The sequence below is a fragment of the Emys orbicularis genome, chromosome 8, assembly GCF_028017835.1.
Source record: "Emys orbicularis isolate rEmyOrb1 chromosome 8, rEmyOrb1.hap1, whole genome shotgun sequence".
NCBI lineage: Eukaryota > Metazoa > Chordata > Testudines > Emydidae > Emys > Emys orbicularis.
The window spans coordinates 35,858,138-35,871,009 of NC_088690.1; the positions used below are offsets into that span (position 1 = coordinate 35,858,138).

At 38.5% G+C, this 12,872-nt stretch overlaps 1 protein-coding gene across 3 annotated transcripts in view; it reads left to right on the top strand.

Moving 5' to 3' along the window:
- Positions 1–12,872, top strand: part of ABCD3 (ATP binding cassette subfamily D member 3) — a 64,905-nt gene that overhangs the window by 31,248 nt on the left and 20,785 nt on the right. For all 3 annotated transcript variants that reach the window (XM_065409372.1, XM_065409371.1, XM_065409373.1), the window contains exons 5-8: positions 6,160–6,229; positions 7,279–7,376; positions 7,603–7,726; positions 11,136–11,192. In XM_065409372.1, the coding sequence (XP_065265444.1) occupies positions 6,160–6,229; positions 7,279–7,376; positions 7,603–7,726; positions 11,136–11,192 (349 nt within the window). The remainder of the gene's footprint in view (positions 1–6,159; positions 6,230–7,278; positions 7,377–7,602; positions 7,727–11,135; positions 11,193–12,872) is intronic.

Here is a 12,872-nt window from a genome sequence, read left to right on the forward strand (position 1 = left end):
ATTGAATTTCGTCTTGTTGGTTTCAGACCAATTCTCCAATTTGTCAAGGTCGTTTTGATTTCTTATCCAATCTAGTCCTCTAAAGGTCTAGGAAGCCCTCCCAGCTTGGTGTCAGCCGCAAATTTTATAAGAGTACTCTCCAGTCCATTATCCAAGAAATTGATAAAAATATTGAATAGTACTAGACCTACCACAGACCCCCACTGTATATGTCCCCCCAGTTTAACTTGTGGGGTGGAAAGAAGATTTGATTTTTTTTTTTTTTTTTTAAATCTGAGTTACATGATTCTAAAGCGGGCTGCATTTTTTAAAATTGAAGTTAGTCTTTCATACTGCAGATATTATCAAATCACTCTTGTTTTGTGGATAGTGGGGTCTTTGAGGGCACTATTGGCTCATGAGATAGAAATCAACTGTTCCTGCAGAGAGCAATCCATAATGTAATACTGCTGTAGTGTTCCCTATAGTAGATGGAAAAAGTCAATTTTCCTGTTGCACTTCTGCAGTATTGTCTTTTACAGTGCTTTTGAGCTGTGTAGTTATGCAGTCATTAAAGCAACATTATTTCTATGTTATCTACATCCACTGAAGGCAAGACAAGAAGTAATGGGCTTAACATGTAGCAAGGGAGATTTAGGTTAGGTATTAGGAAAAACTGTCTAACTATAAGGGTAGTTAAGCTCTGAAATAGGCTTCCAAGGGAAGTGTGGAATCCCCATCATTGGAGGTTCTTAAGAAAAGGTTAGACAAACACCTGTCAGAGATGGTCTAGGTTTACTTGGTCCTGCCTCAGCGCAGGAGGATGGACCAGATGACTTCTTGAGGTCCCTTCCAGCCTTACATTTCTATGGTTCTATAATCAGAAATATATATATAGTTGTTGAATTATGTACAAGTTTATTTTTCTTGCAGTGCAATCGTAAGTAAGAAATTCTTTTTTACATTAATAGCTTCAATCCCACTTGGTAAACAGTTGTTGAAAATAGTAGCATGCACATGCTCTACTGATTCTAAATGTTTCATAACTGATGCAGTTCTGAAGCAATTTGCTTTTCATCTCAAAGAAGTTTTTGCCATAATAGATTTATTTTGAACAATTTCAGCTAATTAAAAAAAAAAATCCATTGCTCCTATGTTTTCCTATTTGTTTTTGCTTCAAAATCTGTGTTTACTCTGGTATTTAAATTAAATGGTGTTGATTCTTCCTTCTTGCCTGCCATCTCTCTGAAAATAAAAATCTATACTTAATTTTTCTCAACAAACAGATAAAGAAAAAAATCTTGATTCTAAATGTAGTTTAAATGCTTGCCTAAAAATAAATTTGCAATTCTCAAATGGTTTAATACAACATGTATTCTTTTTGATTAATTAAATAGATCCCCCATCATTTAATTTCATCCTCTTGTCACCTTTCGTATCCATTTTCCTTTCTAAAGGCAAGAGTGAGAATTTTTTATTAAAAGTAAAGATATGAATGATCCAAATGGGTACTTCATTGTTCTGCCCAATGGTGTACACTAACTCAAAGCCTCCAATCCCAATGTTATAGTATCAGGGAAACTATTATAAAGAATAGCTTTCCCTGCAACAGTTATCTCAACATAAAGAATGGGATAGGTTCTAGTACAATGTCATCATAAAGGTGAATCTTTTATTTCTTATATATTTTTGTTAGAGACCATTTTTATACCTTAATTTTTAACTGCTTGTTGAGTGGAGGTTGTTTTGTTTTGTTTTTATTTTTTAACATTAGAAATAGTCGGTGGTTGCTTCCTCTCTTTGGGGATGATTGTTAAAGATTTGTTTTATAGTCCTCAGGAGTGCTATAAATGCCTTACAAACATAGATGAGATTCCTGGACACTTTTCAAAGACACCATAATAGAGGCCCAACTTAAATGTATATCCCAAATTAAAAAACACAGTAAAAGAACTAAAAAAGAGCCACCATGGTTTAACAACCATGTAAAAGAAGCAGTGAGAGATAAAAAGGCATCTTTTAAAACGTGGAAGTCAAATCCTAGTGAGGTAAATAGAAAGGAGCATAAACACTGCCAATTAAGTGTAAAAATGTAATAAGAAAAGCCAAAAAGGAGTTTGAAGAACAGCTAGCCAAAAACTCAAAAGGTAATAACAAAATGTTTAAGTATATCAGAAACAGGAAGCCTGCTAAACAACAAGTGGGGCCCCTGGACAATCGAGATACAAAAGGAGCACTTAGAGACGATAGTCATTGCGGAGAAACTAAATGAATTCTTTGCTTCAGTCTTCATGGCTGAGGATATGAAGGAGATTCCCAAACCTGAGCCATCCTTTGTAGGTGACAAATATGAGGAATTGTCACAGATTGAAGTGTCGCTAGAGGAGGTTTTGGAATTAATTGATAAACTTAACAGTAACAAGTCACCGGGACCAGATGGCATATACCCAAGAGTTCTGAAAGAACTCAAATGTGAAATTGCGGAACTATTAACTATGGTTTGTAACCTGTCCTTTAAATCAGCTTCTGTACCCAATGACTGGAAGATAGCCAATGTAACGCCAATATTTAAAAAGGGCTCTAGAGGTGATCCCGGCAATTACAGACCGGTAAGTCTAATTTCAGTACTGGGCAAATTAGTTGAAACCATAGTAAAGAATAAAATTGTCAGACACGTAGAAGAACATAAATTGTTGGGCAAAAGTCAATATGGTTTCTGTAAAGGGAATCTATTAGAGTTCTTTGAAGGGGTCAACGAACATGTAGACAAGGGGGATCCAGTGGACATAGTGTACTTAGATTTCCAGAAAGCCTTTGACAAGGTCCCTCACCAAAGGTTCTTATGTAAATTAAGTTACCATGGGATAAGAGGGAAGATGCTTTCATGGATTGAGAACTGATTAAAAGGGAACAAAGGGTAGGAAGAAATGGTAAATTTTCAGAATGGATGGGGTAACTAGTGGTGTTCCCCAAGGGTCAGTCCTAGGATCAACATATTCAACTTATTCATAAATGATCTGGAGAAAGGGGTAAACAGTGAGGTGGCAAAGTTTGCAGATGATACTAAACTGCTCAAGATAGTTGAGACCAAAGCAGACTGTGAAGAACTTCAAAAAGATCTCACAAAACTAAGTGATTGGGCAACAAAATGGCAAATGAAATTTAATGTGGATAAATGTAAACTAATGCACATTGGAAAAAATAACCCCAACTATACATACAATATGATGGGGGCTAATTTAGCTACAACTAATCAGGAAAGAGATCTTGGAGTCATTGTGGATAGTTCTCTGAAGACGTCCACGCAGTGTGCAGCGGCAGTCAAAAAAGCAAACATGATGTTAGGAATCATGAAAAAAGGGATAGAGATTAAGATGGAGAATATCTTATTGCCCTTATATAAATCCATGGTACGCCCACATCTTGAATACTGCGTACAGATGTGGTCTCCTCATCTCAAAAAAGATATACTGGCATTAGAAAAGGTTCAGAGAAGGGCAACTAAAATGATTAAGGGTTTGGAACAGGTCCCATATGAGGAGAGATTAAAGATACTAGGACTTTTCAGCTTGGAAAAGAGGAGACTAAGGGGGGATATGATAGAGGTATATAAAATCATGAATGGTGGGGAGAAAGTGAATAAGGAAAAGTTGTTTACTTGTTCCCATAATATAAGAACTAGGGACCACCTAGTGAAATGAATGGGCAGCAGGTTTAAAACAAATAAAAGGAAGAAGTTCTTCACACAGCGCAGAGTCAACCTGTGGAACTCCTTGCCTGAGGAGGTTGTGAAGGCTAGGACTATAACAGGGTTTAAAAGAGAACTAGATAAATTCATGGAGGTTAAGTCCATTAATGGCTATTAGCCAGGATAGGTAAGGAATGGTGTCCCTAGCCTCTGTTTGTAAGAGGGTGGAGATGGATGGCAGGAGAGATCACTTGATCATTGCCTGTTAGGTTCACTCCCTTGGGGCACCTGGCATTGGCCACTGTCGGCAGACAGGATGCTGGGCTGGATGGATGATTGGTCTGACCCAGTATGGCCATTCTTATGTTCTTAAGAAACGGTAGGGTGAGGAAGGACATGGGTATATGACATGTTTGCAGTGTTGTAGCCATGTTCGTCCCAAGGAGAGAGAGAAGGTGGGTGAGTTGGTACAATAAAACAGTGGTTCCCAAACTTGGGACGCCGCTCGTGTAGGGAAAGCCCTTGGCGGGCCGGGCCGGTTTGTTTACCTGCCCCGTCCGCAGGTCCGGCCGATTGCGGCTCCCACTGGCTGCGGTTCGCTGCTCCAGGCCAATGGGAGCTGCTGGAAGCGGCGCGGGAACTCGCGCCGCTTCCAGGAGCTCCCATTGGCCTGGAGCAGCGAACCGCGGCCAGTGGGATGATGCTTCCAGGAGCTCCCATTGGCCTGGAGCAGCGAACCGCGGCCAGTGGGAGCCGCGATCGGCCGGACCTGCGGACGGGGCAGGTAAACAAACCGGCCCCGGCCCGCCAGGGGCTTTCCCTACACGAGCGGCGTCCCAAGTTTTGGAAACCCTGCAATAAAAGGTACTACCTCACCCACATTGCCTCTCTCAATACAATAACTTCCGTTTTGTTTAAGGATGTACACATCTTGTTGGTATTAAGGATTTTTTTATAGTTCTTATTATTACCTGGTGTGCTTTATGGATCAGCTGAATCTTAAGGAGAGATTTAAATGAAGTGGGTTGCAGCTTGAAGAATAGGGGGCAGCATGGAAAAAGTGGACCTTAGTGGTGATCCCACATGAAGCTGTAAGCTGAGCTACAGCTCTCCTTCCACTGATCACCTTATATTGATCATATTAAACTGATAGTTATACCAGTATAACTCCATGTGTGAATGCTCTTAGTCTGGAATAAGACTGGCTTTATTTTGGCTTAGCTTAAACCCCTTGCAAAGCGACCTAAGCTAAAACAAAAAAACAACAAAGGCACTCATATTGGAATAAGTGCATCCATGCTGGCAGTTATACCAGTATAACTATAGTGGTTTATATTCACAAATTAATTTATATCACTAAAACATTTCTGTGTAGAAAAGCCCTCAGTATTCCCTTCGCATTTATGTGAAGGAGAGCTACAGCTCAGGTTGTAGCGTTGTAAGCTATCACTATATTGAGGTTTTCCTAAGGTTTTGCCAAGGACCCCCAGCAAACCAAGATAAGTGAGGACCTAGTATTCTTGATATTTCAAGTGTTTTGAAGAGGAACATTTAAAAAAAAAAAAAAAAGGCTTGAAGCTGATAACACCTTATAAGCAAATATTAAAGGGGAAAAAGTAGTCCTCTTGTATTTTTGTTTTTTGCTTCACAGTTATCTTTTATGTATAAGAGACTTTATACACTGAGTAATTTCTAGCTGAGACATCATACAGATTTTTTAGGTGGTAAATATAGTTCTAAAATGCCATTAAATTTTTTTATGAAATCTGGAACACTTCGTTACTTTGGTTTGTATATAAGCTTAAAGAATTATTTTTGTCTTGGGTAATTTCTACTCCAGACCATAAACAACTTGGAGCCGTGGTTCCAATCCCTTCTCCCTCTTCCCCTCCCCCCCATTGCAATGGATTGGCAGATGGCCCTACTCAGTCTCCTTACACCATGTTCTGATATGGTTGCAAGTACTCATTCTCTTTTCCTGTCCATTTGTTTTCTCACTTCCCATCTTCTGTTGTTTTTTCTTTGTTTCTCTTCTGTGTATTCCCCCGCACCTCTTTCCTCTTTTTCTTCTACATACTTTTTGCTAACTTAACTTTTCCACCTTGTACCTTCCCTTCTCCCTCCCCCCCCCCAAGGCTGTATGCTGCTGGGGTGAGTAGTGTCCATTTGTTACCCAAGGTTACTAAGTGCCATGGGAGCAGAGAAGAGTATATGTGAGCTCCTCCTGTAGCCTCTTATGTTAGGGGCCACAACAAGAACAAAGAGAGAGAAGGCAGGTGGCTTTCAGTGAGCCACCTTCCACTTTACCTGAAGATGAAGTTGACACAACAGTTGGTACTACAGTTTTCCACAGTGATCCTTTCTTATACCCTGTTACCCCTGCCCTCCTGAACTAGTCAGGGCCACCCACCTGCCCTCCCCTTGGGAAAACACTGGTGCGTGTAGTAATTGCTTTCTCTCATAACTAACACATAGCATGTGATGGTTTGCAGTGCTATCATTGGTCGCAGCAGAAAAGATTTCAAGAAGTACTTATTCAACTTCATCGCTGCCATGCCTGCTGTAAGTGCTTTTTTTTCTTGACATCTTTGTTAAAAGTGATTTAAAATATAAATTCAGAAATCATGAAGAGATTCCAAATGAATTTCTCAGAACTTTTAGAAGTCAACTGTTTTTAAAATGGGTGGTTTGATTTCACTTTCTGGCCGTAAGAAGTAGGGAAATATTTGAGTGAAGGTTTCACTATTGCCTGCCTATTGATTCAGCAGAATTGACTTACTCTTTTAGACTGCTAGGTTTGTCTGTTAGCACTGATGAGTAATTTAAAATCCCTGTTGCCAATTGACTACAGTAAGTTGTCAAGGCTTGCAATGAGGTAACTACTTAGTTAGTTTTGTTTTTCAAGCAGATTCAAAATAAAGGTAAGATTTTTCACATTAACCATCTTTCAAAACACATACAGTGTTTTTAACATTCAGGTTTTTTTCTCAAGTGACTTACACCCTGTTCATATAGGAATGCTAAAACAAAGTGTTCTGGAAATAAACCCAGCACATTAAGGGGAATGATTCTCACGAATTAAAGAAAAATGCAACCAAATTTTAAAATAGGCCAGAAATATATAATAGGCCAGAAATAATATCATTTTAAAGGTGGGGCGTGGGGCTGAGATGGTAAATACATTCTAAAACTGATTATGAGAGTTAAATGTTTGGTTGTAACAGAGTTCTGAGCTAAATCTATTGACACAATAAGACCAGTTTTAACTTTTATCAGTACTATAGTATGTACTGTTAGTACTCATTTGATGATCCAAAGGTTTTTAAAATAGAAATAGAAATATTAAGCCATGATACCTGTAAATAATTATGCACTTGCTTGACTTTAAGTATGTGAATAGTGTCATTGACTTAAATGAGACTATTCTGATGTTTTAGACATTTGCAAGATCTGGGTCTTAGTTAATTTAAATCAATTTGTGTACAAAGTCTGACTAGGTAAAATTGTATTTTGTACTTTCACCAATTTAAGCAAGCAATTTGCATGATATATTTAATCCAGCTGTTTTGGGTTTGTTTGTATTAACTTGTATTACTATTATTTATTCCTAGATCTCCCTGGTAAATAACTTTTTGAAGTATGGGCTAAATGAACTTAAACTTTGTTTCCGAGTAAGACTCACCAAATACCTCTATGAGGAATATCTACAGTAAGTCATAACTTTTTTAATGCTTAAAATGTTAAAAGTGCAGTGTAATGTATCAACTGTAAAATAAATCCAAGTAAATATCAAATAAGAGATGGGATTGTTTGTGGATTTTATAAATGTTCTGAAGTGGCTTTCAGCTACTCATTTAATACTACTTGAATCATTGATTCATTTTAGGTAAAACGTAACAAGTTTTTCAATCATTGTTTTGTTGTTGATGTTTTAGGGCTTATACGTATTACAAAATGGGAAATCTGGACAACAGAATAGCTAATCCAGATCAACTGCTTACACAGGATGTGGAAAAATTCTGTAACAGTGTAGTGGACCTCTACTCAAACCTTAGTAAGGTGAGTTCCTTTAATAAAACTTTAATCTTTTATTAATAGTGGTCATTTGGAATCATTAAACACTGTGCAAACATTTACAAGAGTCAAGAAATACAAATAACATTGAATAAATGTATGGGTGATAAATCTTGTCAGAGATTAGGAAGATCACTTTCATTTATGAATTATTGTATAGTATTGAGTCCACTTTATATTTAGTGAGTTTATTTCAGAGTTATGTGAGGGGAAATTTTTTCCTTACACAGTTGTCTTTTTCTTTATTTGTGATTTCCCCCCCCCCTTCCATGCTCCTTCTACAAACAGTAATTTTTCCTTTGGTTTTCTTTTAATATTCACCATTTGAGAAGGTTGCGAGAGCACGGTCTTTTGTCAGTTATTTAGTTTTCAAGGGAAAGAAAATTCTCATTCTTATTTGTCTTTTCTTTTTGATTTTAATATGTGAGTGGTTTGTGTTTCAGGGGTGGGGAAGGGTGGGATGAATAAGGAAATGCCCTCTTTACTTAATGGTTTCAGGTGTGTTTCCTAACTTTGGAGCTGGGAAGCAAAAGTGCCTATCCTGAAGGCAGTTTTGTAATTTAGTGGAGGAGTTTTTGTTGTCGAAGTGGCTAGAAGTTGGCTCTATGTGCAGAAGTAATTGGGTGGGTAAGTGAGCAGAGCTAGCAGGTTTAAAAATACTTATTAGGATGACTTTCTGTCCTTAAAATTACTCCTGCATGGAAGTTTGGTCGGACAATGCTAGATTTGTTGTGAATATAAATCTAATGCTTCACAATTTTATAAGAGTGGCATCTAGTCTGGCATGTTTCATTAGGACCTGGTTGGATGAAGCAAAAGACTTTCACAAAATCGAACATCAACAGAAAAATGTCTATGAAACAGATATTTTTCTTTAAAGGAACCAGTTTAGTTTTATAGAAGAATATTCCCTTGCAGTATTTCAGTCCAAATATTAGAAATTGACTATAGATTAAAATGAAATATTCATGTATCTGGAGTCATACAATAGGTCAGTGGTCTCCAACCTTTTTACACCCAAGATCACTTTTTGAATTTAAGGGTAACCCAGGATCTGCCCCGCTCACTTCATCCCCCCTCTCTCTGTCACTTGCTCTTCCCTACCCTCATTCACTTTCACTGGGCTGGGGCAGGGGGTTGGGGTTCGGGAAGGGGTGCAGGCTCTGGGCTGGGACCAAGGGGTTTGCAGTGAGGGAGGGTGCTCTGGGCTGAGCCTGGGGCAGGGGGTTGGGGTGCAAGCTCTGGGAGGGAGTTTGGGTGCAGGAGGGGGCTCTGGGCTTTGGCAGAGTGTTGGGGTGTAGGAGGAGATGTGGGGTGCTTGCTCTGGGGGGGGGTCAGGGCTGGGGCAGAGGGTTGGGGTGCAGGAGAGGGTTTGGGGTGCTGGCTCCGGGAGGGAGCTCAGGGCTGGGGATTGGGGTGCAGCCTCCCGCCGGGCGGCACTTACCATGGGCAGCTCCCAGTTGGTGGCGCGGTGAGCCTAAGGCAGACTTCCTGCCTGCCTCAGCCCCACACCGCTCCCGGAAGCGGCCAGCACGCCCCTGCGCCTCCTAGGGGGGTGTAGGGGGAGGTGCACGTGGCTCCGCGCACTGCCCCTCTCTGCAGGCACCACCCCTGCAGCTCCCATTGGCCACAGTTCCCCATTCCTGGACAATGGGAGCTGTGGGAACGGTGCTCGCAGGCAGGAGCAGCTTGCTGAGATCCCCCTGTCTCCCAATGAGGCCGCAGAGCCACGCTGGCCGCTTCTGGGAGTGGCTGGGGAAGGCAGGCCCTGCCATAGTGGCAGCCCCGTTGCACCACAGGAGATTGCGGTCAACTGGGAGAGTCTCTAGGATCGATGGGCTGGTGACCACTGCAGTAAGTGTTCATTGCACTCTACTTGTTTATAGGCAAATACAAACACAGCCTTTGTCCAATGATATTTACTTGCTTGACCAAACTGAGTGAGATATACAAAGTAAACAAATGATGTTGAAAACATTTTGAAAATTGTTTCATGACTGGTATTGGTAACAAAACTAAAAAACTATTAGATATGTTTTCTTTTGTAAGAAAGAAGGAGAGTCACACAATTGATACATCTCTTCTTAAAATGTAGTTACCATGAAGTATGTTTCTATGGTTCCTGCTTTTAAGATATTGGTGTACTCCTCTATTTCTTTAAGTAAATACAGGTGGATAAGAGCATTCTGAGGGATACACAAATTACTGTAACCCTGTATGAGCAGTTTTACATTGTATATATATTCAATCTCTGATGCAATATACAGCACTTTGAAAACAACATGCATTGGAATAAGAAATGCTTTTCCTGGTATGATCCTTCAGACTTCTGAGATTAGAAAAGCTATATAGCTTTCATTTAAGTGTTAAAGATGAATATTGATAAAATAAATTAGAACATTATTATGAGAAAACAGTGACTTTTTCCCAATAGTGTTCTAATGTACATTGGAAGTTAAATTTTTTAAGGTCTTGTTTTCACAACTCAGACACCTGTGGTCCATTTTTAAAAAAAAAGCTACCCATATCAGTTACATCAACTTATAATATTTGTAATGTTTTAAATTGCCATAAGTTAGTATTTTTTTTTTTTTTTACGTATTTTGATCAACAAATAACCCCTTTCAGTTTGGCTTCTATCTCCCATAACAGTTGTCTGACCACCATTAGGACACAACTCACAAGGGTGAAATCCTTCCGTCTGGTATATTATTGTGCCAGGGAGACCATTTTATGCTTGTTCAAGCAGTCAGCCAGGATTACTTCAGAGAGCACAAATGTGTTAGGCGATACACCTAGCTAGTATGCTGGGGATGTGAACTGCATCTCCAAAAGGGAGGGTTTTCAGGTTAAGGGCCAGTCTAGTATGTAGTAACTAGCATCCAAAGTTGCAGTTGAGTTGCTGCAGCTCAGAGAAGTGATAAACTGTATCAGGCAGTGTCATGACAATCTGGTGTCATCCTGCCCTTCAAAGTTGAATGTCCCTTGTGCCATATGCAAGGCCAGCTGTATGTTGTCACTCCTCCTTCCAGTCCATCCCCACTGTGCATGATTGTTTTTAGAAAGGGTAGGATTTAGCCCTGTGTTGTTCAGTTTAACAAGCTTAAACAAAATTGGGAAGTATAATTTTTTTAATGTACTCTGCAGGCTGTTTGAAAATTAGTATTAAGCACATGTGATGCCATTTTCAATTGCTGAGCAAAATAACATTATCAGGCTCTCTGGAATGTTGCTTTTTGTTCCAGCATTTTGTTTAATTATGGAATGTATATTTTTATAAATTTGTGTTAACTGTAGTATGTAACGGATTAATACGCTACAAAATCTGATTATTTGACGGTTTATATCCATGTTTTCTTCTGTGTCTTCTAATACTAACTTTTTTCTGTTGCAGCCATTTTTGGATATAGTTTTGTATATCTTCAAGCTGACAAATGCAATAGGAGCGCAGGTAAAAAATCTGTTTTTAAAAAAAAGTTTACTATGCTTGAAATAAATAAATAAACCCTTCAGTGTCTTGGCTATTTTATCCATTTGGAGATTGATAAAAATCATAGACTCAGTTACTTTTAAATATACTGTATTCTTTCAAAAAATGGGCATCTGTTTTCATACTAGTTATGAAGTGCTGTAAAAGCTCACTATTTTGAAGCAAACAAAATAAAAAAACTGATATGTGAGAATTTGGAGACTTTCAGGAGAACAGCTGACTTCTAGAAAGACCTGCAGGTTCTTAGTTTCCTTTCATCAGATGCACAAAAGGCTCATTTTGTGCAGTACCTTTTCTAGCTGGATTATGCTTTGTACCACGGTTGTTTACACTCTGCAAAAACATCTTTCCTATCTCTAGAAAAACCTACTACACCAAAGGGGAGCTGTTTGTTGCACAGATTTGGGACAGAAGACAGAAATGTGTGAAGCAACATCTTAGACTTAATATAAAATTTAAAAGAATCCGTACAAGCTCTTTTTAAATTATTTGCTTTATCTTCTCAGGGGAAAGAAGTCCTCATACAGACCAGTTGTTTTCTGTCTAATTCTCGCTTCATTACTATTTGCTAATCTTACTTCTGTTCATGAGTTGTAGAAAGATAAAAGAAGTTATATTTTATAGTGGGAGCCTAATTTTCTTTCAAGGAGTACTCCTTCAGCACATATCACACTTTCTTTTCCCCTGGATAAATGTTGCTTACTGATTTCCCATAATTTCACATTGAAGACTGCACCAGAGAATTCATAGTAGGGTCTCTGTCTATGTGCCTCAAGAGGGAGGAATGTATAGGGTTATCTTAAAAACTACAGGTGACCTGCATAATTATTAAACTTCAGAATTGTAGAACATGTGATAGTCTCCAGTTTCTAGTAAGAGAGTTTCTTCTCAGTTACATCTGAGATAGCACATTTATTTCTCTGTATTTGGAATAACAAATGATATCATCTTGGATTCCACTATGCAACTGTTTTCAATGTTGCCTTGTTAACAGGGAATGCTGTGTACTTTTGCTATAGGAAGGAAATGAAAGTTTTTTCTTTGTTTAGGGTAACTGTTTTAGTGGTGCTAAAGTTGTAGTAAACCTAAAAATAAAAATCTGTCAAAATAGTAAAATTAGTAAGTATTTTCCAATCCTGTTACTGGTCTAAAAGCCAAATCTTACAAACTTTATACATTAACAAAAATGTTCAGTTTCCAGCAGCAAGTAACCAGTGTGTGCATTGTCAGGTTTGAAGTAAGGGTAAGCAAGCTAGTTAAGTGGCAAAACTGTGGCCAGTGTTAACATAAAATTTATTTTCAAATAAACCAAATTAATTCTTGCTGTTTTCACATGGTTACATAATTTAGTAAGTCTGTGTTAATGCAACATTAACTATAAAGCAACTACAAGAAAAGAAATTTGATTTTAAAATAAAAAAACCTAAAACTTCCGTGTATGTGGTATGGCACTCTGAAAGTTTAACATGTTACGTAAGCACCTATTAAAATGTCTGGGTTCTAGCTTTGAATTGAAATCAGATTTTAATCCTTCATCACTGTGATGGCATGAGTTATACTATTTTTTCAAAGATTTTGAAGTTGTAAAATTATTGCTAAAAGAAATGCTTATCCTTTTTGGCTGAATGAAGCAAGGTCCAA